This window comes from Plectrocnemia conspersa, unplaced genomic scaffold, assembly GCF_051122295.1.
Source record: "Plectrocnemia conspersa isolate PC_06_02 unplaced genomic scaffold, ASM5112229v1 ptg000011l, whole genome shotgun sequence".
NCBI classification, from domain to species: domain Eukaryota; kingdom Metazoa; phylum Arthropoda; class Insecta; order Trichoptera; family Polycentropodidae; genus Plectrocnemia; species Plectrocnemia conspersa.
Window position 1 is genome coordinate 288,762 of NW_028277175.1, and position 25,930 is coordinate 314,691.

At 32.0% G+C, this 25,930-nt stretch overlaps 1 protein-coding gene across 6 annotated transcripts; it reads left to right on the top strand.

The window, feature by feature from the left end:
• The first annotated feature begins 4,596 nt into the window (after nucleotides 1-4,596).
• Nucleotides 4,597-24,396, top strand: Agpat2 (1-Acylglycerol-3-phosphate O-acyltransferase 2). 6 transcript variants are annotated; one of them, XR_015811441.1, is made up of 8 exons: nucleotides 4,597-4,636; nucleotides 20,590-20,682; nucleotides 22,548-22,636; nucleotides 22,720-22,853; nucleotides 22,912-23,093; nucleotides 23,213-23,378; nucleotides 23,439-23,694; nucleotides 23,758-24,396. XR_015811441.1 is itself a non-coding variant. In XM_088198213.1 (7 exons), exons 2-7 carry the CDS (start codon nucleotides 20,590-20,592, stop codon nucleotides 23,606-23,608), a joined length of 834 nt encoding a protein of 277 aa, XP_088054339.1. In that variant the 5' UTR covers nucleotides 4,597-4,636; the 3' UTR covers nucleotides 23,609-24,396. The 6 variants fall into 6 exon arrangements, 2 of the variants coding, with proteins under 2 accessions (XP_088054339.1, XP_088054340.1); XR_015811442.1 differs by having other exon boundaries at nucleotides 23,763-24,396; XR_015811443.1 differs by lacking the exon at nucleotides 4,597-4,636 and adding an exon at nucleotides 19,001-20,525.
• Nucleotides 24,397-25,930: the final 1,534 nt, after the last annotated feature.

Here is a 25,930-nt window from a genome sequence, read left to right on the forward strand (position 1 = left end):
GTTTTTAAAACTTGTTATTTCTGTGCTTTTTTTTCACTTTTATGTTAAAATTAATAAAAAGGAAAGTAAACAGTGATTTTCCAGGTAAATAATGTTTCTCTTTCATAATAATTTAAAGGGTTGAAAATGGTGGCCTACAGAGCAAATTCATAGAAATTTGCTTGGCGTTGAACAGGTTAAATAAGGACTAAGCTTGACTCGCAGGTCAGTTGAAAGAGCACTACTTCTTCATTCGACTCGTGTAACTATCTTTCTATAGAAAAAAATGTAAATATTTCACGCCACTCAAAAGGCGTTTCGTGATCGCGAATTACTTTTATTATAGTTATTGACGAAGTATCTGGAACGTAGACTGAAAAAAGTAGCGCGGATTCGCAAAATATCTGGTATAAAAAGTGGGTTGAATAAAATCAATCCATTACCATAAAAAAGAGTCGATGACCAACATTTGTTTATACATAATCGGTTAAGAATGTTAATTAAAAAGTTATACATCCGATTACTTTTGAAAGTGATGATAAAATATGTAAACATTTTTAATACGCGAATTAGAGAAGCAAGTTTGAAAAAGTTGTAAAAACTAAAGGAAATTTCGAGAATAGTGGGAAAACTAATTATTAATTACACTATACAATAATATATTTCTTGACATAAAGATTTGTTTCAAAGCACTTTCGTATCCTTATAATTTACAGTAATACGCTATAATTGAAAGCAAAGTTTTTGTTTCTTTAAGGTTCAAACCCTAAGGGGCGTGACTTGGTAGCCAGATAGCACCGTTGGAAAATAGTAATAATTTATTGTATAATATTTCATATAATCCGACAAACTATGGTGGGCGAGTATCGTTATTCTCCAAGCGGTGGTGGAGAACCTGATGTCCTGTGGATGGTCCTCGGAGATCTTGTAGTTGTGGTAGCGCCGGTGTAGTCGATGTCCGTTCCTCTCTGCTTCTCCCCATTCGAGACCAGCTTAAATATCAAGGTTTTCAAAGCTCGCAGACGAATCATAACCATGCAGTGACCATTCAGCCAATCGTTGCTCGTTTATTAACCAACAAAATATGTCCACGCCTCTAGAAAGTGACGTTTGTTTGATGGACATATTTGGAGGGCGAATTGTGCAACGGGTTAATATAGTTAATAGTGCTTTTTGTCTTCCGATGGTTTTGTTCCAGCAACCGTTACGCAACAAAGAAATCTTATTTCTGTGCATCGGAAGGTGTTTTATGTGTTCCCTGGACATAACGAGGGCTTTTGTGTAGTCCTTTCAGTTCATCCTTATAATTGTCGTGGTTACGGTAATTAAGTGCGCAAGTTTCAAGAAGAACCCACATAGTATAAAAATCACTAAAGAGCGATGTGATTATTATGTATTTTGTTAAGGGGCGGTGTCGACAATCCGTCTATGCTAGATGACTTTATTGTTCCCGGTCATGCCCGAGCTAACTCGGAAATTTGTATTTTGGTCTCAAAAATCAGCAAACTTTTCAAAAAAATATCATAGCTTTTGAATTTCTTCAAATATTTTTTGCTGTTTTACGATGGTTGCATATTTTAATACCACTGCATAGGAAAAGGTGAATTTAAGATATTAAGGATAGAAATTTAAGAACACCAAAGTCCATATGATATACGAGCACAAGTATTTCAGGTATTAGTCACCAATTTATATGTACCACTGGTCTATCGTAAAGGTAATATACGATCGGTACGCTCGCTTGTATCATACCGAAGAAAGTGAATTCAGTACGGCATTATTCGAGCGTTTATAACCCTTGATAACTTCTTCCAGTTCTCGATCGTCTAGCCAATATCGACGATTATAAGTGGAAACAGACTATTTGTCATTGTCTTATAAAAATCAGTAATATCAGAAAAGTCTATGGGACGTGAATATGCAACGCATTGCTATGTATTTGGCATCGATCGTTTGTCTTTGTTCATGTATATTTTGCAACTGCTTTTAAACCGTTTAATGTGTTTCCTCAAATATTATATGCTATGTACTTGCCAAAAAATTCTTCGCAACGGATCAGATTTTCCCAACAAATAAAAAAAACATTTAATATTAGCACAATAATGATTTTTGTTGAAAAAAATTACCTCATTAAAAAAAGGTCTTTAAATGTATGTTATTAAAATTGAAATAATTATGAAACATGGGAAATCGCATTATCTTGGAAAAATATTGTTGTGCGATTTTATCATATCACTAAGTAACGAAATCACATAATGTTTGATATTTAAAAATAATCTGTTTTTATGGATATTATTGTCATTAATATCTTATCTAAAGCTATTTATTATTTGTCAATTTGCACTTTGGATTGAAAGTGTGTACACACAAAATTAATAATAAAAAGATTGTAATCAAAACTAGCTTACTCAAAATTCTTACTTTTATCATAAATAATGAAAAATAAGTTGCAGATTACAATATACCATTTTTTTATACATTTTAACAAATTGTGTAAATAAATAATGATAACCTAATTCCAAGCTAATCAATATACAAATAGTGATACTTACGTAAACAAATTCTTGTTCAAAACTAAACAAGTTGCAGTATTTAAAAATGTTCTCTAAAAATACCGCCATATGACGTCACCAAAACGTAAAATAATGCAACCTGGGAACTTTTAACGCAAAACATACAACGTTGCACCCGATGTGTTGTAAGTTGTGCCATTTTGTTAGAACCACTTGTCTTCCACAGCAATATCTTCGATTTCGTGTCAAAAATAATCGACCATCATGCGCCTATAGCGCTCTTCGTTGACTGTTACAGTCCGACCTTCATCGTTTTCAAAAAAGTAAGGTCTAATGACGCCGCCTGACCGCAATGCGCACCGAACAGTCACTTTCTGTGTATGTAATGATCTTTCGCGAATATGCAGCAAATTTGCTTATTAACATACCCATAAAGGTGGAAATGGCTTCATCAGAGAAAAATATTTTCTTTGAAAAATCATCAACTTCCTGCTGCTCTAACACCCAATATGTGTAAATTCTTTGCTGTTCAAAGAGTCTCTGAGGTTCACTTCTTGTGGTATCTGAATATTGTATGGGTGTAGGTGCAAGTCCAGATGCAAAATGTGCCAAAGGGAGCCATAAAAAAAGCCCAAAAGCTGCGAACGCTGACGAATCGACAATTCTGGGTCTTCAGCCACACGTTCACTTACAGCAGCAATATTTTCGGTTGAACGGACGCAACGAAGATGCATAGGCCTTTTCCTATCTCCAACGCTTAAAATTTTTTTTCACTACGTTGCGAATTATACGCTCAGTAAGACGATGAAATTGACCATAATCTTTCCGTAAATTTTGATATACGCTTCGTACATAATTGTTATTTCTGTAGAACAATTGAACAATTTCAATGCATTGAGCGGCGGGTAAGAGATATATTTCGTAAATGTGCTGTTGCAAACTAACATTTGATACTTTGAACACGCGTGATTATTGACAGCTGTCTACTTTATAGTACTGCCAACATAAAATACTCGAATTGGATCATCGCGTTTTTCTAGAAATAATAAGACCGTATTAACATGATAATATCAAAATAATATTAATCTGTTGCTCGGTGTTAGGTTTACTTGCTACTCATGAAACTTTGGTATGGAAGGCCGTTTTATCGGTACTCGAGGGACCTATAAATGATACACTAAGCTGGTGTGCTATTGTATTTAATTCTATATGTTCATAATACGTAGGCTTGCAACGCGTCCGCGCAGTTTGCGAGCCGGTAGTACATGAAGGGCCAAGCGGGAGCTCTTGCTCGAGTCCGGGCAAACATCTCTTGGGCGTAACAAGCTTAGTAACGGCCATGACTGAAATAAATCAGAACACTGCGATACGCTGATGATACGGTGCTCATATCGAACAGGCGAGATGGATTGCATAAGCTCATTGAAAATATTACAAAATTAAACGACGATTATGAAAGCAATAAAATCGTGCCGTCATAGTGTAAACGTTCGGTATTTTGACGCTCATATTATAACAATATCACGACTTGTGATAAGCAAGAATCAAATTCAGCATATCTAAACCGAATTAGCGAGTGCCCCCGCCTGCCCCTTCCTCTCCAAATGACACCCCTGCATACACCCGAATGAAGGGTTATTTTTTCTTGCCATTGCCTTTAAAATGTCAACGGTAAAGTGTTTTCTGTCTTTCTATACCAGGGGTTCTTAATCTGGGCTCCAGAGCGGTAAAATATCTACGTTTATTTTGGTTATAATAGTTTCCGTATATTTTTAAAAATATTTGTGTATGTTTAAATACATATTATTAGTTTATTATTGTAACTGAATTTCATTTTATAAATAAATAATTTTATTCCCCCCCTCCTTCTTTATATTTGAATTGCTATTATCTAAAACAGATGTTTTCATGAAGATAAAATTCAAATTGTAATCATGTTGTATTTGCAACGATCGAAGCGAAGCGGGATAGCGGAAAGAAACGTACACAATCGTTATCTGCGATAATGTTTTTTATCGTTAGCGATGATGCCAGTGGAAGGTGAGGGGAAGGGAGGGGAGAGACCGGCTAATTCGTTAGTCGGAGCTAACGAGAGGACATCACTAGTCTTGTCGCGGAGTGCTGCGCGCGCTAACGTAATTCTGGTAACCATCCTTAACGATACTTTATCGAAATAACATCTCGTATCCAGCCGAACGGATTTCCGCTCGTTTCTTCTTCTCCTTCTTCCGACGAAGAAAATTGTGTACAATCCGATCGTTTCTGTATTTAGGGAAATGTCAAACGCACGTCAATGAGCAATTTGTTAACGCCGCAACGACAATTTTCCGAGTCGTTCAGTTTTTCACCGAGGTCGCTCTAATGCGACGTAATGAAACTATCATATCGGCTCTTACCTCAATAACTAAAATTCTGCCTTATAAATCAATTACACTTGACTATGAACTAACGTTTTGTGATTATTTTGCATTGTTGTAAAATGAAGTTCAATATTTTATGTTGGATTTTATTTAATTTTACTTAAGGTTTTTACTTCTAGTTAAAAATTAGCTAGGAATAATTTGAATCACCAGCAGAAATATTTATGACTCATTTTCTGAAAATGCAAGTAAAGCTTTGGTGTGCACTTTGATTCTTATTAAAATTTCTTGGAAAAATTAATTTTTTTCCATATAAGTCGCGAAATAAATGCTTGTGTCTATTTTTTAAAGACAGTTACGTAACGCTTGAAACAAAAGAATAAAATCATAAAACAAAAAATATATTATATTATTCCTCATTATTAGTAATAATGAGGAATAATATAAAGAGCCATTTTGTATTTCGTAAAAGATAATAATTCTTGTTTTAAAACAATAAGTATATTTAAGGATACACAAATCTGTCAAGGAATTTTAATTTTTAAATATATTTTTTATAGTTAATAATATGTAGTAAAACACGCAGTTACCATTTTTTTAACAACCGTCATAAAGAACTAAGTCGAGATATTTACTAAGGCTATTGTTCAAAACAGTTTCATAAAGATCTGATTAAGAATACGACTGTTACTAAAATTATATCTCATACATACATATTATATATATATATATATATATACATATGTATATGACAATTTAAAATTAAAAAAAAATATTTGTCCAAATTTTTATTATATTTCAATTTCTACAATATAATATATTTTTTTGCCGTTTTTACTTTTTCGGTATGTTACGAACTTTTTATTTATAAATAACCACCATTTTGAAACAATATAGTGAATAAGACTGTCTAACGAACTTAGCTAAGATATTCAAAAGGTTAAATTTTAAAAGAGTTGTATAGAAATCTGATATCTGATCTGAAAACTACGGCAGTAATCGTGGTCGAAAAAATTTAAATCCTAAAAAATAATATATTTTTATTTATATGTGGGATTTATTAGTAGCTGCAATTTTTTTAAATGTCACATATAAAATAATACAAAAATAAAATAAAAAAAACTATTTATTGAGTTTTAAGCAAAGTAAAAATTTTAAGTAAGTTTTTTATTTAGCTTTAATTTTAACTTTTTATCTAATATTTATTTTAACGAATTTTTAATTTTGTGAAAATCTGACATTTTAAAGCAGGATGGTGGATAAGGCTAGGTAACGAATTTATCTGAGATATTTTTAGGGCAATTTTTATGACAAATACATCGGTAATTGTGATTGCAAAAAAATTTAAATCCACATACATAATACAAAAGAATTAAAAACGTATGTATTGAGTTTAAAGCAAAGTTCAGGTATTTTTTTATTTTGGTTCAATATCTCGAACTAAACGCGATTTTAAAACAGGATGTTGGACAAGCCAGCTAACGAACTTTGTGATATTTAAAAAGGCAATTTTTCAAAACAATTCTATAAAAAAAGTGGTTGTTTTTTAATTAAGATTATTGCTATTTCATTAAATGGGATGCATTTTTCTAGTCAAATTCATGCAACACACCTGTTTATAATTCACATAAAAAGAAATAAAATCGTGCCGTCGCGTCGCAGTGAAACTCTCGAAGACTTTTTATAACAATATTTACAATAGGAAACTGCAAAAAACAATTATCCGTTCTCGGAAGTCAAAAATCCACTTCAAAAGCAATGAAACGTTCGAATATCTAGCGTTCATATTATAACAATAAGTGACAAACTATTAATGAAGCACATCTAAGCCAAATTTTGATCAATATGAGAGCTTCTAAGAAGCGATAATTGTTTTTGCGCCCTTCTATTGACCAAAATTCAGTTTGAATTCACTTTGACTAATACTCTCACATTAAAAGTTCGTAGTAATATGGGTAAGGATAGCTATCATATTTTTAAAACATAGTGTAATCCAAGTGCAGACTAACTATGGAGCAATATGCAAATGTGATGTCTGTATGTACTTCTTCTTCCGCTTATTTTCCCCTGAAAAAATTAGTTGACTTTTTCTAAAGGGTTCATTGTTGACCACCTACTAAATAGATTGTCTCTAATCTTAGAAAATATATACTTACTTGAAAGTGCCACAGCTCACTCAGGAAACACAATTATTTAACAGTCCACAATATTCACATACGCGAAGTGCAAATTTTTTATTTTGACTATTGCCGCCATTTTAAAACAATATGGTTGGCGTATCGATATATGTATTAACATGGACAATTTTTCACAAAAATTTCACGGTGATCTGATTAAAACTACGGCAGTTATCGTGACCTCAAAAACCATTACATCCCATATACATATATAATGATAGAGTAATACGAAATGTACCTGAAAATACCTTTTATTAAATTGCTCTCTCAACGATAAAATTAGGCGTGATTTGAACTGAAATTTATAAAGGCCACCGTCGATAGTCAAATGAAAGATGACCTTGTTAATATTAAAAATATATATTTTTGTATAGTTAATATATGTATATGTTATAAAACATTTATACATTTTTTTAGGATTATTTTATTAAAGTTACGATTTTATTTCTTTTTTTGTAGCCGCCATTTTAAAATTATATTGCGAATTAGGCTTGCTAAATAACTTCACCCAGATAATTTTATGGTCTATTTTTTAAAAAAGTGTTATGGTTATCAGCCATCTGATCAAAAAATTTATCATAAGATAAATTCCATATAAATGATAAAACAATGTTATAAAGTAAAAAAATAATGTTCTATAATAGAACATTTTTTAGCTCTTTATTTTTGTCTCTAGAATGTTTTTTATTGGAGAAAAGTTTTTTTAATATTAATAGCTGTTATTTTTAAACAAGTTGGCGAATCGAGCTGGCTAACAAACATTGTGATTATTGCGCACACGATAATTGCGCATAGTAAAAATTTAAAATAACAAAAATTCTGATCAGAAATGATTAATATATACAAAAAATAATGTCTGTATTTTAATTTAAAAATATCATGTTTTAAAAATATTTTACAATTATATTAGTAATTTACATTGGTATGATATTTTTATATTTCCTATAATTACACAATATTTACTTAAAAATAGAGAAAAAAAATTGAGCAGTTCGAATTAAAAGTAAAATATATTTAACAATCAATCAATCATCTATGTTCATAATTTTCGCTGTGCGGAATTTTCGTTAACGCAATAATCTGGTCATCCCGAAATATATACATATATAATATGTTATAGGTTTTATATATGACAGTTATCATGTTCTTACTCTACACGAGTTAAACTTGAAATTAATAAAGACCGCTAGCAAATGATTATTTGTAAAATACTGACAATAAAACATGTATCAAAAAATAATCTTAAAATAAATTTATTATTTAATATATAAGGTGTATTGATAACGTTTCTTTAAATCTTAAATCTAGAATAATCTGTTATTGTCAGTAATAAATAGATTAGTATCTTGCATATGACTTACTATTATGACATTAAATAAAATAAAATATTTTTACGGAATAAAAATGTTTGTTTACAAAAAAATAGAATAAAATAAACTTTTCCGACGTGCTTCGCTCTGGACATAACAATAAGCATATTGTATAAATATTTAGTTTAAAAATTGATATGGTACAAAAAATAGTGTGCTACCGGATTTAAAAATGAACTATTGCGTAATTTTTACATCTAAGAATAGGCGTATGAATCGACTGATCTTATCTATGCATCAAAAATCTAAATGTTTATACCAATTCCTGATAGAAATGAACTAAATTTTATATTATGTATTTTGGCAATTTATAGCTAATTTATTGCCAGTGAAAGTTTATTTATTATATGCTGATGACTTAAAAAAGAGTACTAGCATAAACGCGAATTCTATGTCTATACAAAAAGACAGGCAGTGTCACATTGTTACATATTAAAGGTACCTTTGCTTGTCGATATTTTTTTATAGTTTAGGCAGAAGTGACATTTAGTATTCAAATCGCGAAGGGGTGCTAAAAAGCGTCAAAGATGCTCCATTTTGTTATGCGGAGCGCGTGTCACTCTGGCATTTTATATTATACGTTAGTTAGAAATATTCTCGAATATTACTCCATTGTTTGAAATCACACACAGCAAAATAGATTGTTCTTAAAATGGATTAAGATATATCTACAAGGGTTGCGATATAATTCATTGCTTTATTCAATGAATAACTTTTTGAATCAACAAAATTTTAGGGGAGCAGGTACTTATGACATTTAATTAAATACTATGAATCTTAATGAAATCGAAATATTAAAAAAGCTAGAAAAACCTAAAATGACGTTTATGATTCTAAACCAGAAATTCTCAGGTTATCCCTAAATTTAAAAAAAAAACAGTCGAATCAATCCCGAAAATATTTTTTTAAATATTTCATTTCAATGTTTATATCGGAATACATTTTCACCGGTAGATATATATTTTTAGCAGTGAAAATATAATTTATCTGGCAGATGCTAGTAAAATTATATGATTTCAACTTGCCATATGTAGTAATATATACATTTACATACTTATCATTATTTATTTATATGCGATGTATAAATGTCACAGTGAATGTATATTTTCCAGTAAAGCTATATACATATTTTACTAGTGAAATCCAAATACATTTTACCCAGTATACATATACTTTTACTAGCAAAAACATAATTCAATTGATAGGCGCTAGTGAAATATACACTGTTCTAAAAAGTCCATTAAAGTTGCGAAACGTCCATTTTCTGTTCAAACCCAAACCTAATCTACACAATAACTATATTTATTTAATAATACTATATTTGTGTTAAAACGTTCAGTTCGAGAGCTATCCATTATTATTCACAATTATAAATAAATATAAAAAATATAGGAATGTATTTAATTTTTATAGATTTGTTCAAAATATATACAGGAGTAATGATAAGGTTATCGAACGTATATCCGTATCGTTTGGTTTAGAGCTAATAGTAGAGGCGTAAACCCAAACTTGCCATCCCTTTCTCAATTATAAATAATGATCAAATTGATAGCTCTCGAACTGACTGTGCTAACGCAAATAGGGCAAATGAAAGTTCTAAAACTAATTATAGTTTTAGAACTTTCAGAACGTAATTTGGAGGGTTGGGGGGACATTGAATTTGATCAGAAAAATACATAGCATATTATAAAATACTATAAATTTTAATGAAATAAAAAAATACACGATTTTACTGCATTTGACGTAGATTTTTTACTTCTGAGAAGGGGTAATTTTGCGTCTCCTATTGGTCAAAATTCGTTTTAGATTTGCTTCTTTCATCGTTTCTCACTTATAGTAAGTCGTAATATTATCATAAATAGTCATAATATGAATGCTAGATATCCGAGCGTTCGCACTGCGACGGAGACGGCACGATTTTATTGCCTTTGACGTGGATTTTTGACTTCTGATAGTGGATAATTATTTTTTGCGCTCTCTTATTAGTCAAAATTTGGTTTAGATATGCTTCATTTGATTTTCACTTATTTTAAGGCGTAATATTGTTATAAAAATACTAATATTAAAGGTTGATAACCGAGCATTCATACAGCGATGGCGACGGCACGATTTTATTTCTTTTGACGAGGATTCTAAAGAGGGACGTCCCTTAAATTTTGCCAGAAAAATGCATGTCATTTGATGAAATTGAAATTCCAAATAAACAGTGACTGGCCGGTTAACTTTTGCCCCCCTTGGAAAAAGCTGAAATGACGTCCCTGCGGCAAGAGTAGCAATTGCTTCCCTCATTATTCCTTGCCAACGGTAAAGACCGTTGCGACTAGGACGTTAGCGTCCAAGAAGCCTTCACTTACACGAGCCGTCATGAATATGCTTTCGGCGCTAGCTACGAGGAGCTTTAACAATTTATGTAAATTGGTGTACATCTATTTAAGTTGTACGTCAATATCATTGTATGATTAGGCATTTGCGTGTTCATTAAGTATGTATGTATATTAATGTAAATGAGTGCATGTTTGAGTTGACGTTTATGAACAGATGTATGATGACGGGAAAAAATTAAATTTCATTCTCGCCATAATTTTGAAATAAACGATACTAAAACTTAGCGGTAAATGAACACACATTATTGATTCTCATGGCTTTATTCTTGAATATGAAATTTATCGAAAACAAGTGTGTAACACGGTTTTTTTTAATTAGCCGAATCTACTACGAGTCAAAATAGAAAGAATATCTAGTCGCAGGAAAAGGTCGAGTATCCAATGACATAATGGGAGCACCATTTACAGAGACTGACGTTTTCGGCAATTAAAGGTCACAAAGTCAATTCGGATCGAAATGCCTTTCGCCACGCGTATCTCTCCGTTTCGTTAGATTAGCGAATCCAATCGCGGAATTCATCCAAATCACTATCGTTTTGTTCGCGTAACATTCACTTTGTTCACCAAAGCACCTTCTAATTTGTCACAATATGCTAGCAAAACTTTTAGCATTACGTATTCTACACAGGGCTCAAAATGGAAAATTTAATGAACCGGAACTGTATGCATATAAAAGATTTTACCATTCTCTGCTCAAAGAAAAACTACATGTGATATATTGAGCCTCATAGCGATTTATTTTTGGATATTTTTATCATAAACAGTCATAAGAGCTGTTTGATATACAGTTTTATGGCGCTGATATCATTTATATCGATTTACAAATAAAATCAGTATCGGACGTTGGTGTCGAATAATTAATGTTCAGGTTGATCCGAAAGACGTTTTAAAAGAGGCGAGTGGCTTTATGGTCTCTGGTTTCTTTTGGTCGGAGTTGTGACTTGGACGAAAAGAGAGAAGGCTTATTTAGGCCAATGGCCGTATTTATAAGCCCCGCCTATGTATCATGTTCATCTCGATACACTCTCACTAACCTAATGGTTTTTTCCAACTTTGTTTCGAGATCATTGGACTACGGTGTACAAGTGGACGTTACATACACAGATTTTGAAAAGGCGTTCGATAAAGTCAATCACGATTTACTTGTGAGAAAATAATCTAATTTTGTGTAATCTATTCTCAAATTACTTGACCGACAGATATCAGCACGATATAATATTTCTACTAGGGTACCGCAACGATCCAACCTGGGTCCTATTGTTCATTAATGACATATAAACAGCAATGAATCGCTCATTTTTTTATTATATGCAGATGACTTGAAAATTTTCAAGAGAGTGCAGAATTCGGCTTCAGTGTCATGAAATTTCACACAATTTCATTTTCAAGGTCATTGATGCCAATTAAATACTCCTACCGTCTCGATAGATGTATTCTAAATTCGCTGAAAATTCAGCCTGATATCACAGCAGATCGATAAATATGTATAGCGCACTCTTTATGATACGTTTCGTTGTCAACTCGCAGAAGTGTTTATATAATTAAACACTTCTGGAAATTGCTCAAAGGCAAAGTGGACAACTTCGGTGCTCGAGCAGCTTCAAATTTTGGTCTCAGAAGACGGTCATAGTTCTTGATCGCGTCAGGAACGTAATTTGGAGGGGGGGCAGGTGGATGCATTTCACCCTCCCCTTGAATTTGGCCAGAAAAATGCATGTCATTTAATAAAATACAACTAATCTTAATAAATCAAAATATTAAAGAAACGACCACTGACTGGTCAACTTTTGCCCCCCCCCCTCCCTTGAAAAAACTGAAATTCTAAACAAAAACTTCTCGGGTTATCCCTCAAAGAAAACAGTTTCGAATCTATACCGAAAATTTTTTTTTAAATATATTATATTGGAATACATTTTCATATATTTTTACCAGTGAAAATATAATTTATCTGGCAGGTTCTTGTAAAATTATATAATTTTAACTTATCCATATGTATAAATGTTACAGTGAATGTGCATTTTTCAGTGTCAAATACATTTTCACTAGTAAATATATATTTATAGTAACGAAAATATAGTTTTAATTGTAGACGCTAGTGAAATTATATGGTGCTCTAAAATGCACATAAAATTCAATTTGACAGTTGCGAAACGTACATTTGCTGTTTATACTAATTACACAACATGACAATAATTTATAATAAAAATGTAACACATTATAATTTTTAATTCAATTTCTAACGTATGGTCATCCTCCTCTCAAGCCAGCCCTTATTTACTATTGGCAACGTTCTCATATCGGTTTAAGTAAATTTGCGGAAAACTGTATATGTGGGCATGCATGTGTACCCGCACCCTTATTTCCAATACAACGATGATGAGCGTTGACATCTTAGATAGACTATACATATAGGCGTTTCATCTCGCATATTGCTCTATAGTTAGTCTGCACTTCCATATCACACTGTTTTGAAAATATGATAGATCATTACCAATATTACCGAATTTTGGTTAATAGAAGGGTGCGAAAAAAATTATCATTTCTCAGAAGGGCAAAATTCGGTTCATATGTGCTTCACTAATCGTTTATCACTTATTGTAAGTCGTAATATTGTTATAAATAGTAATAACAATATGAACGCTAGATATCCTAGCGTTCGTACTGCGACGATTTTATAGCTTTTGATATATTTTTGACTTCAGAGAAGGGATAATTGTTTTTTGCGCCCTTATATTGGTCAAAATTCACTTTAGTTCTGATTCATTTGAATCTCTATTATTGAAAATCGTAATATTGTAAAAAAACGATTTTATTGCTTCAGAGACAGTTTCTCCCCCCCCCCCCCCTACTTGAATTTTTTTTAATGAAATACAATGAATCTTAACAACCACTAACTAGTTCATTTTTGCCCCCCCCCCCCACATGAAAAATCTGAAATGACGTCCCTGGATTACGTCCATTGTTCTTACATGTAAAGGCTAGAACTGTAGCACTTGCAAACTCTTCTCAATATTGTATTTGTCCTCTTTTCATATTTTTATGTGTATATGTATATACATACATATATGTGTATTTATGTATATATATGTATATATATGTATCTATATGTTTGTATGCATATTATGTATGAATGTTTGTATATGTGATCCAACTTCAATTTTCGAACTTTAAAAAAAACTCAAATTTAAGGATATCTTCGAATTTTTCTTTTAAATCAATTATGAAAAATAATATCATTTAAATGGCCGTCTTTGGACCTTTTGCATCAGACGATCCTTTCGATGAAATTCGAAGACTTTTTCATGCATTTTGGGTGATATCTTAGGTACAACTTGGCGAATGTTTGGTTTTTAGCTGCTCCAACGTTTCGTGTTTGTCGGCGTAGACACGATTCTTAGCGTAAACTCACAATAAGAATCCAACGGCGTTATATTGCATGATCTTGGTGGCCAAAACGTGAAATAATACGACCAAAACATCCAACGTTGCACCCGATGTGTAGCAAATTGCGCCGTCTTGTTGAAACCACGTGTCTTCAACATCAATATATTCGATTTCGTGCCAAAAATAATCGGTTATCATGCGCTTATAGCGCTCACCTTCATCGTTTTCAAAAAAGTAAGGCCCAATGACGCCGCCCACCTGACTTCAATACGTACCAAACACTCACTTTTTGAGTGTGTAATGATCTCTCGTGAATCACATGAGGATTTTCTTCGCCCCATATCTATAAATTTTGCGTATTAACATGTCTAGAGAGGTGAAAATGTACCTCATCAGAGAAGAAGTATTTCTTTGAAAAATCAGCATCAACACCCAATCTGCGTAAATTATTTGTTGTACATGATCTCTTGACTTTATTTATTGTATTATCTTATGGGTGTAGGGGCAAGTCCAGAAGCAAAATGCGCCAAAGGGAGTCATAAGAAAAGCCCAAAAGCTGCGAACGCCGACGAATCGACAATTCTGGGTCTTCAGTCACATTTTCCCTTACAGCAACAATATTCTCGACTGAATGGGCACCACAATGATGCAAAGACCTTACTATATCTGCAACGCTTCTCGTCTCTTCAAATTTTTTCCCTACATTGCGAATTGTTTGCTCAGTAGAACAATGAACATGATTATAATTTTCCGTAAATTTCGATACACAGTTCGTACAGAATTGTTATTTCTGTCAAACAATTAAACATTGAGCGGTGGTAAAGCAATCTATTTTGTAAATACACTGTTGCAAACTGACATATGACAATTTGAACACGCGTGATTATTGACAGCTGTCTGATTTGAGCGTTGATAACATAGAAAACTCGAATTGGATCAAGCTGTAAATATATTTTTTAAAATTGTATATTTTATACTTTTAGCTATCGTGATGCATTAGGTTACCTTATAAAAGTAAAGATGGTCTTAATTTTAATAAATAAATGTACAACCTTATGAAGCAAGACGAAATATCTTACGGGTGACTATTTGTGGATGATCATGACAATAATTCGTTCATAAAAATATGTAATGCACGAAACAATGCCGAGTGTTTTGAATATTATGAATAAATAATGATAGTCGATGCGGTTCAAGTCAGCGTGGCTATTGTAAGCTTGATCGCTCTTCAAATTTTTGCATGTTCCAAAATGTCGATTTTACCTGTGTTTTTGTTTAGTAAAGCACATTTGTTTGATGTTCGCTTTCTACTAAATAAATGATTAGTAACATCCACAGTTTATTTTTAAATTATTAATGCCTATTTCTAAATATTATGATCATATCATATCATGAATTACGCTATTTTGTTAATACTGTAATTAAATATGTCATGTCATTCATAGTGTTTCAGTGTTAAAGTTACATTTGTTGTCTAATAATGTAATTTATTTGACACAGAAATAATAAAATACTATATATTCCTTCTAAAATTACTTCCGCATGACAGTTTAGTCCGCGTATAATGTAGCAAATTACAGTAATTGTATATTATACTTTGTTCCTAATGTCGTCTGAATCGATGGCTTTCAAAGTAATTTTTGTACGGTATTAAACAATGCAACAATTTTCAATGCGACGCATTCAATGGTCATGTCCATCGTTTTTCGCAATCGTTTCTTTTGTGCATTGTCAATTGGCGACTCTTAGAATATAGTGTTATCGGCTTAAACGAAATATAATGTCTAAATCGTTGTTAATTTGAGCTGACGCCGACAGGGTTAGAATCAAATACTATACAAATACAAAACCATATACTATACAAATACAAAACCCCTACGCTTAATACGGTTATACATAAGAAGTAAAAGCTATGTTGTTTCACTAAATAATGAATACTCGATCCCGCGTAAAATTCCAGCTGGAGTTCCTCAGGGACGTTTGTTCGGGCCGTTTCTCATTATCTTGTATGCGAACGATATTCCAAAATTATAAAATACGCGGTACAGCTATTTTAACTATTGCTTACGGTCTTTTACCAATCGCGAATAAATTACAAAAATCTTAAATATATATTTTAAGAGATGGAAAATGAAAATCAAGCGAATTAAAACAGAAGCAATTATTTTCACTAAACGTAGACAAACTCTTACACCACCTATCCTAAACAAAAATGGCAGTAACGTAAAATTGAAAACAAGCGTTAAATATCTTCAATTTAATAAACATATTTTGTAATTTTGCTCTAAATGGCTTGCCGCCATTGCGGTCCTTAGACCAATATTTAATGCGCGAACTATTATAAAAAAAAACTATTATTTTTTTGTCGATTACATATGTACATCTATTATCATTTTACAATCGATGTGGTACATAAAAGATCTTATGCTTTGATTATGCATATTAATAACATGTGAATTTCACAATAATCTATTGTTATTGACAGAACGAGAGAATAATACAATAATCCAATCTAGTGATTATCTTAAGTCTGTTTACTGGAGTTCATAAATCAGGTGGTGACCCACATTTTACTTAATATTCCAAGATGCGGTTCGTTTGCTACCCAAAAATAAAAACATAGCTTATCTCGATCGAATACTTGTAACATGAGACAGCATAAAAAAACAAGCGGGCAATAACAGTTGTTGTTTTTTTATTACTAAACAGGTTATCTAAATAATAATTATAATAGCCGGTCGTAAAAAATCTGATCTCTTTTTGTTTACCTAGCAAGTGTATATGTGATACACTTTTTGAAAGATATAAAAAATTAGGACAAAAAATTGATATCAATTGTAAAGTATATTCAACGCGTGATATATTTTAATGTAATATAATTTTTATAATAAAATATGTTTTCCTATCGAAACCAAAAACAATTATGCTGATTATACAAATTGGACAAAAAATAATAGGTATTCAAGCATAGCTCGTATTATCGGATCAAAGTTTCGAGCGACCGAGTCTCTTTTTACGTTTCCGTCAATAAAAACCGTAAGTGTTTTATTTAATGCTCAGTAAATATCAATTACTATTATTTACGTTGTTAAAAGTGAAGTGAATATACCGATTTTGTAATAATAAAAAACGTTAGTGAGATAATGGCTAGTTAAACAAGTAATAAATGAGTAATCTTTTTAATGACAGAGCAGGTACTATATAGCTATATAACTTGGTTTATAAGGAAATTTTATATTTCCTTATTACGTGTCAGTGTAGGAAAATAGCAAGAAAATTTATTTGGGATAATATAAGAAATAGTAAAGTATAATTGTATTTTTGTATGTAATTTTTTGTTAATAACCTTAGGAGTAATTTGGTATTAGGCACTCTTTATGATGCCCTAGTTCGCAGCATACTAGAAGCTGGCTCTATTATATGAATTTAAGGCGTAATGAGTCAATGCAATTAATTGCGGTTCGAAAAAGTATAGTGTAAATTCCATCGGTATTTATATTTGAAGGAATACAGGAACTATTCGTTCCTTTTTTCTAATGCTTACATTTTGGGAGTGCTGTGATACGTTTCATTGTCAATTCGCATAAATTGTTATATAATTAAACACTTCTGGATATTGCTCAAAAAACGCAAAACTATATTATCTCAGAAGTCGAAAATCCACGTCAAAAGCAATAAAATCATGCCGTCACAGAAGAAACGTTTGGTTATGTAGCTTTCATTTTATGACTTTTTATAACAATATTACGTTGTACAAAAAGTGAGAATCGAATAAATCACATCTAAACCGAATTTTGACCAATATGAGAGGGCAAAAAACTTTATATATCAATATTACGACTTACAATAAGTGAGAAACGATGAATGAAGCACATCTAAACCAAATTTTGACCAATATGAGAGCGCAAAATACAATTCACGTCAAAAGCAATAAAATCGTAGCGAAGTTACTGTTAGTCAAAGAACTGTATGGTGATGGTTAAAAAAATTTCGTACCTTCCATATTAATCTTGGAAATGCTCCCCGTGGATATCCTATATCTGCTGTAAATAAAAAAATTAAGAAACACTTTTACGACATCTAGGTGCCATAGAAAAAATCAACAAATGGGTACATGAACTCAATAAAAGGCAAAAACAGCAAGTTTCAAATTTTTTTCTTTATTACTTGTCATGAACAATAGGGAACCATTCTTGAAGAGAATCATTACCCACGATGAGAAATGGATTCTATGTGATAAAAACAAAGAAGCTTCAAAACATTTTCTGAAACCGAGTTTGCACACGTAAAAAATATACAGCATGGTGATATTCTTGGGAATTTATTCATCGATCGTTTCTTGTACTAAGGGAAACTATTGCAGTCATATTATAGTGAAATTAAAACTATGCATAGAGTATTAATTATTAAGCATCCAATTTTGATAAACAAATTTAGATAAATTTTCTCCATGATAATGCAAGAACTAATACTTCACTAAATACTGTTAATAAATTAAACAAATTAGTGTTGAAAATTTTGCCTCATCCCCCATATTCATAATATTACTTTTTTAACCATTTAAATGATTTTATAGAAGCTTTTAACAACTTCATAATCTCTAAAAATGAATATTTGTATAATTAAAATATTCATGTACCATTAAATCGTTAAAAATGACCTTGTTTTCACATTTTAAATAATAATAAAATTTTAATTTAAGAAATATCATGTTATATCTCAATAAATAAATTGGCTTAATAAAAGAAACAATTATTAATACACTATAGTAAAATTTAAATCTTTCTGTTATAGACATACTTAGTAATCTTAAAGAGACAATTATTCTATCGCGTGATATGAAATTCGTTAAAATTGTCTCCTACTTAATATTTAATGTGATATTTTGTCGAAACAATATTTTTAATTAAAAATTCAATACATTTTTATTTTTATTATTTGTATCTATTTTAGTATATTTTCCCTGTTTATCTCTTATAAACTTCCGAACAAGTGTTTTATCATTACAAATCTTTGTACAATCGACAGTAATTGTAAAATCATCGATAATATTATAGCGATTTTTGAAAATTCGTCACTCTAATATAATAATATTATCGATATTTAAAACATTGCACCTGTACGATTAATCTTTGAACACTGAAAAATCTTTAAATCGTTGATATATCAGTGATCTCGCATTTTGTTATCGTACTTTTTATAAAATACTATGCAGCTGTTAGTCATATAAACGAAAAAAGGTAGCGCCTGCCTGATACTATAAAGTGAACTAATGCAAACTTTGTCTCTTGACGTTAAATTCTTATGTCATGTGTGTTCGCAAACACCACCTTTTTACAGGGCGAACAGGCGATGAATCTGGCGTACCGCTTAAATTGAAATCATGAACCATGTCTGGTCCAGAACCCAGAAGGGAATCCTAGCTCCAACTTGTCGATTTTTAAATCCAAAAGGCACGATTTTTCTCGATTATTAGTACTCTCGGTTATAATTAAGAAGACAAATGTAAAATTGGGTGAGTTTTTTTTTTAAAAACAGCTCAAAAATATTGCGTAAATCCGTCAGCAATATTCTAAAAAATAAGTATATCGAACGTACCTTGTATCTTGTACTTAAACGTATTTAACGTATCTTGTATTTAGAGCAAATTGGGCGTACACCCAAAGTTGTTATCTCTTTTTTACTTATGAATATAATAACTTATTTTCACTTATGAATGAACGGATATACCTCAAAGCGACTCTGTTAAAAGAAACGAAGTATAGTGTCTATTAGTTAAGTTATATTTTCGCTAGTATAAAGTTATTTCTACTGGTGAAACTGTAAAAAAATGAACATTGAACATTTATACATCGCATGAAAATAAATAATGATGAGTATGTAATTTAATAACTTTACTAACCCCTGCCAGATAAAGTATATTTTCACTGATAAAAATATATATCTACCGATGAAAATGTATTCCGATATGATTTCACAGATAAAATATTTTCGGGATAGATTCGAGTCTGTTTTTTACATTTTCCTTAAGGCATAAGCCGAGAATTTTAGGGTTAAAGCCAGGGACAGGGACGCCATTTCAGATTTTTCGAAATTTCCATCTCATTCAATCTGGCCAAGTGTTCTAGGTGTTCTTAATTACCGCATGCAAGAATATGAATATCGAATAATTTGACTATTTAAATAAATAAATATAAAATGAACGCTCGATAAATAGTCGATAGCGAAAAAGCTGGCCGTTCGCTGTCGCTCTAGGACCAAAGGGGGTGCATCGTCGGGGGTTCGTTCCCGTTAAATCGATCGATCTCGTTAAAACGTCACAATAGCAAAATGACACAGCCGCCGGGAGACTAAGAGGGTATGCCCGAAACGCTCGGTCCAAAATGTCTGTCGCTTCACGTCTTTCTTTTCTTTCCTTTCAGATGATGGCAGGCTACAGTGTGGTGTTGGCTTGCGCGATGGCGCTGCTTGTTCTTCTCTACACCCTCAGCTCCGTGGCTCGGTACTACATCAAAGTGAGAATACTACGTCATCTGCGGTGGTCTCTTAACCATATTATAGTATTTTTTTATTTCAAATCATACATATAAAAAGAATGGCCATCTAGAAAATAGCAATACCAAAAGTTTGGCTAAACAAAAAGAAAGTGAAATTTAATTTCCGAACACCTAAGATTTTTGCACAATAGACTTTAGAAAGATCAAATAGCCAATCATAATTACATATTGCAACTAAGTACCGATGAATCCCACAATGCAATGTTTCCAAAGAAAAGTATTTTTTTTATTTATTGCAATGATTAAAAAATTACATTAATTATGTTAATTTTATAAACATATAAATTTATTTACATTATATTTTTAAAAATATGCTGAACTTATTTACATACATTATCACATTAAAAAATGGTAGAATGGGTTACTAATATAACTAAAACTTTGTACAAAGTCTTAAGTTGAGGAAAAGCACTATAAAAATTTGTTGATTTTTTTTAATAATGTGAAAATTATTGCATAAAATAATTCGTTAATATATGTCAAATTGTTTTAAAAATATAAGGTGTTAATTGTCATTAAAAGTCATATTTAAATGTGACGATATTTTTCGGTTACATAAAAATATATTCTGAAAGCCAAATAAAATTATATTCACAGAAAAGTTTACCCAGTACTTAAATATATAGTTTAAAAGATATTACTGCGGCATAAAATATCTTAAAAAAATAGTTTCTTCTAAAATTTTCTTCGTCACTAGATATCGAGGATTCGTCTTCTCCCTCGTAGTCAAACAATTTTCAAAATAAAAAAAAATGTTATTACTTTTTATTCTTATTATATAAGCATAGTATTTTGCATGAATCTGTATTCATTATTCAAACTGTACTTTTTGTTTCTTTGTAAATATATTCACAAACATAAAAACGTATGGCAAAATCTGTTCAAAAAGTCTGCCAGTCCATCGCATATGTTTTTATATATTATACAATCTGCTATTTATTTTATGTTTAGTTTATATCGTACGAGTACAACTTTTCTCTATAATAAGTGATCGATCGGAATTTTAATTATAATAATTATTAATTCTAATCTTTAACCCTTTCATCGCGTTTGACGTCTAAGCTTTATGGCGAACAAGGCAAACCTAGCCGTCATCAACTTTTGTTTCGTATATGTTGGGCTTGAAAATTACTAAATAATATAACGAAATATTAAAATGATTAACTTACGACATCTCTTGATGACTTCTTAAAAACATTTCTAGATATATTTAAATTAAATATTTTTCAAAAAATATTGTGTTTCCAATTTTCGTCATCGCGGCGCTAATATCGATTTATTATAGAATTGTATGGAGTGTGAAGGTTTTTTACAATTTTCGCCGAATGTTCAACACATATTCTAACTTTTATGAATTGAAAAACAACTTAATTTATTAAAAACAACATCACGCACAGATATTGTATGAAATTTTTTTGAACGCAGCAAAGGGTTAAATATGTTTGAAACATCCACTTGTACAATTATTAGCTGCTTTGTATGGTAACTAAAGACTAAGCATTCAATATATTATTAATTGTGTTATCCGTTTACAATTGTAGTTCGGTACGAGACTGATACTACACAACTGAATTAGAATTCTGGACTCAAATTATTTTTATTCAGCAACCAATAGCTTAGACATATGTAACGAAAAAACAAGAAATTGTTCGTTCTTATTTGTTTTGCAAGTGGGTAGCTATCTTCAGATGCGTTTCATTATTTTATTGTATTAGGATTAAAATATTATAACGACAGAATAAAAAAGAGATCATTTCGAGACCGCCGCAATACTGCTGCTTATTTTTTTAATGCCCTCGTTTAATGTTTTTTTTTTATTTCAGTACACAATATTCGTATTGGGATGTCTAGCGGCCGCCACAGTACCTTTACCGTTAATGTTCTTGAAACCTAGACATCCTGATAACGCTTTGTGAGTGGATATGTTAGCAAAATTTAATATCTTGTACAAGTCTAGCCCGTCCTAATGTAATTCGCGCTCGTTCCGTATCGTAGGATTCCCGCCTGGGGATGCAGGCAGATCGGCAAGTTGCTGGGGTTGAGTTGGGAGGTGCGAGGAGTGGAAAACATAGACAACTCCAAAGGCGCCGTCATCATAATGAACCACCAGAGCGCCTTGGATCTCATAGGTGAGATCGTTTCGCTCTAGTCGGTCCGATCGGCGTTCTCACCGTTGCGTCTTTGCAGTGCTGGCTATCTTGTGGCCGCTGACGGCGAGATCGACTGTCGTCAGCAAACGCGCCCTGTTCTATCTGTGGCCGTTCGGATTGGCCATATGGATGTGGGGCACCGTCTTCATCGATAGACAACATCGGCAACAAGCGCAAAACGTCATAAGTAGCGCAGTAGACGCTATAAAGAACAGAAAAGTATTATTTTTGAAATTATTTCGTTCATGAAAGGCCGTCGAAAATTGCCGCTTCAATCTTACGTTTGATTTATGTTTACTTGAACACTTGCCATTAAAGTATATTACGTTATTTTACAGGCCAAGATATATCTGTTTCCCGAAGGCACGCGCAGTAGCACAGAAAAACTGCTGCCATTTAAGAAGGGAGCCTTCCATGCGGCGTTGGATGCGAATTGTCCTATTTTGCCCGTAGTCATATCCAAATATCACTATTTAGACTCGAACCGATACATGTTCAATTCCGGTAATTGCTTCGTAACTTAAAAAGCGACGGCGAATATAATACGCTGCGAATCGTTTCTAGGTCACTTCACCGTCAACATCTTGCCGGAGATTTCGACCGAAGGTCTGCAGAAGAGCGATTTACCCTCTCTGTTGGACGAGTGCTATTCGAAGATGCAGGAGAATTACAGCCGAGCGTCGGCGGAGACGTCGTCGCTGGAAGGCAACAACAACTACAAAGTACACATGTGATATTGTAAACGTAACGAGTAAAGCAGATTCCTATAGACGTAACGACACGGCGGTACCTTTTATACGGAGCGAAGTTTCCGCAAACGGTGCTAAAGACGACTGCGATAGTTTTAGTTCAAATGAGATATTTTTATTCAGTTTTTTTGTAGGACAGAGATGCACATATATATTTTTGTAAGAATCGCCATATCTCGATCGACGCACAACTCGCTCTCTCGACAATAAATAACCCCGGTATGCGCAAAACCTCCTACATATCCTCGGAAAACTGCTTGCTCTCGGTTCCGTCGTCTGTACATATACGATTCTCTTTTTTTATCGCAACGACTAGATTAAGACTAATTGTGACTGATATGATATTAAATGTGTGTTTTTATTAATCTATAATCTATATAAATTTTATGTCAAACGTTATGTATTTAACCGCTCCGCTCGTCGGAAACCGGTCACAAATAAACGTACCTGCAACGCCAAGAGTTCTCGAGAACGCGCCTACGATCGAAACGCATTTTCTATGTCGAAAGTCAGTTCCTTTTGGATTGATCTCGTAAAGCTCGCAAGCGGTGTTTATACTTTGCACTGTCAACTATGCGACCGTTTGTGCTATCTCGGCGACTCTGAAAAAAATTGTTATGATATACAATATACTAATGTGCGGCTCATGTAAACGATACTTTAAATATATTTATCGGACATGTATGGTGTAATTTTTAGATTATTAACCAATAATGTTATAACTGTTAACGTACATGAGCTGATAACATTAATAAATGATGAAACAACAAAAATACTTTTATTTAAATAAAATTTGCTGATAAAACTTAGTATTGTCTATTATGATGAAGACATGAAAATTTCCATCGAGTTGTTTTGTACATTTTTAAACAACGAAGTAAGCGCAATCGACAACTACTAAGTAAGTATAGAGACATCATTCTGTAAAATCAGTAACAGCTATTTCATTAATTAGAAACTATTATTAAAGCTTACAATCAACAAATATCACTGTGCACGACCTGTGAGATTAGGAAAATCTAGGAAAGCCTGTTAAAAAAATGTAATCGCCTGGCCAGGTTTTTGAATTGAATAATTAATCGTCGAACACAAAAGGCAATTTATAATGGATGCCAGCGACTAGCACCGTGTAAACGCTTAACGCCAGTCACTGGAGAAGCCAGTGCGCTACTGGCATGCCAGCAGAACAAATATTTTTGTTTTGCTGGCACGCCCTTCCACCACACTACGGGCTGATTTACACGCTGCCAGTTGCTGGCATGCAGCTGAAAGTTGAGCGGCGGGTCACTGGCACGCGACGACTGGCATTCCAGTCCACTGGAAAGAATTGTTGTTGCGAAAAAGCGCTACTCACCTTGCGCCAGTACGGTAGTACGTAACAACGCCAGCTCCCCCTTCCACCACACTACGCGAGTGTAGTGTGGTGGAAGGGGGAATAATTCTATCATTTAACGGTAAGGCGCCAGTGGACTGGAATGCCGGTCAACTTCCAGCTGGCATGCCAGCAACTGGCAGCGCGTAAATCAGCCCTTAAGTATATGTAGTTATAAAAAATCTATATATATATATATATATATATATATATATATATATATATATATATATATATATATATATATATATATATATATATATATATATATATATATATATATATATATATATATATATATATATATATATATATATATATATATATATATATATATATATATATATATATATATATATATATATATATATATATATATATATATATATATATATATATATATATATATATATATATATATATATATTAAATTTATTTTATTTAAATATTAAACTAGAAGAAATACATGTTGAATAGTAAAACCACATTCTAGAACATTGTATAATAATTTTAATGTGTCTTGACCGTTTTACTTTTGGAACGAAATAAATACGAAATATACGTATTTATATTAATTATATGTTAAAAATATGTACTTTAAATAAATAATACAGCAGCGGCTCAATCTGTGTTTAATTGCCACTTTGTATCATTTGTCCGGTAAAATATACTGTAACGTAGCAATGTTCATATATTTTTTTGATTTCGCCAAAATATTCATGTAGCTTATTAAATTTTAGAATTGCTAAATTATTAAATAAAATAGAACCAAAAAACACACTTTTACACAAGATTTTCAGCAATTTTATTGACAAATGGAAAAAATGATAACAGCTGCCATTTGCAAAAGACCGTTAGATGCATTATATTGTATGCAAAAGAAATTTTCTTTAACATACATAGACGCCTGAAACAGTTTCGCACATTTTTTTTGC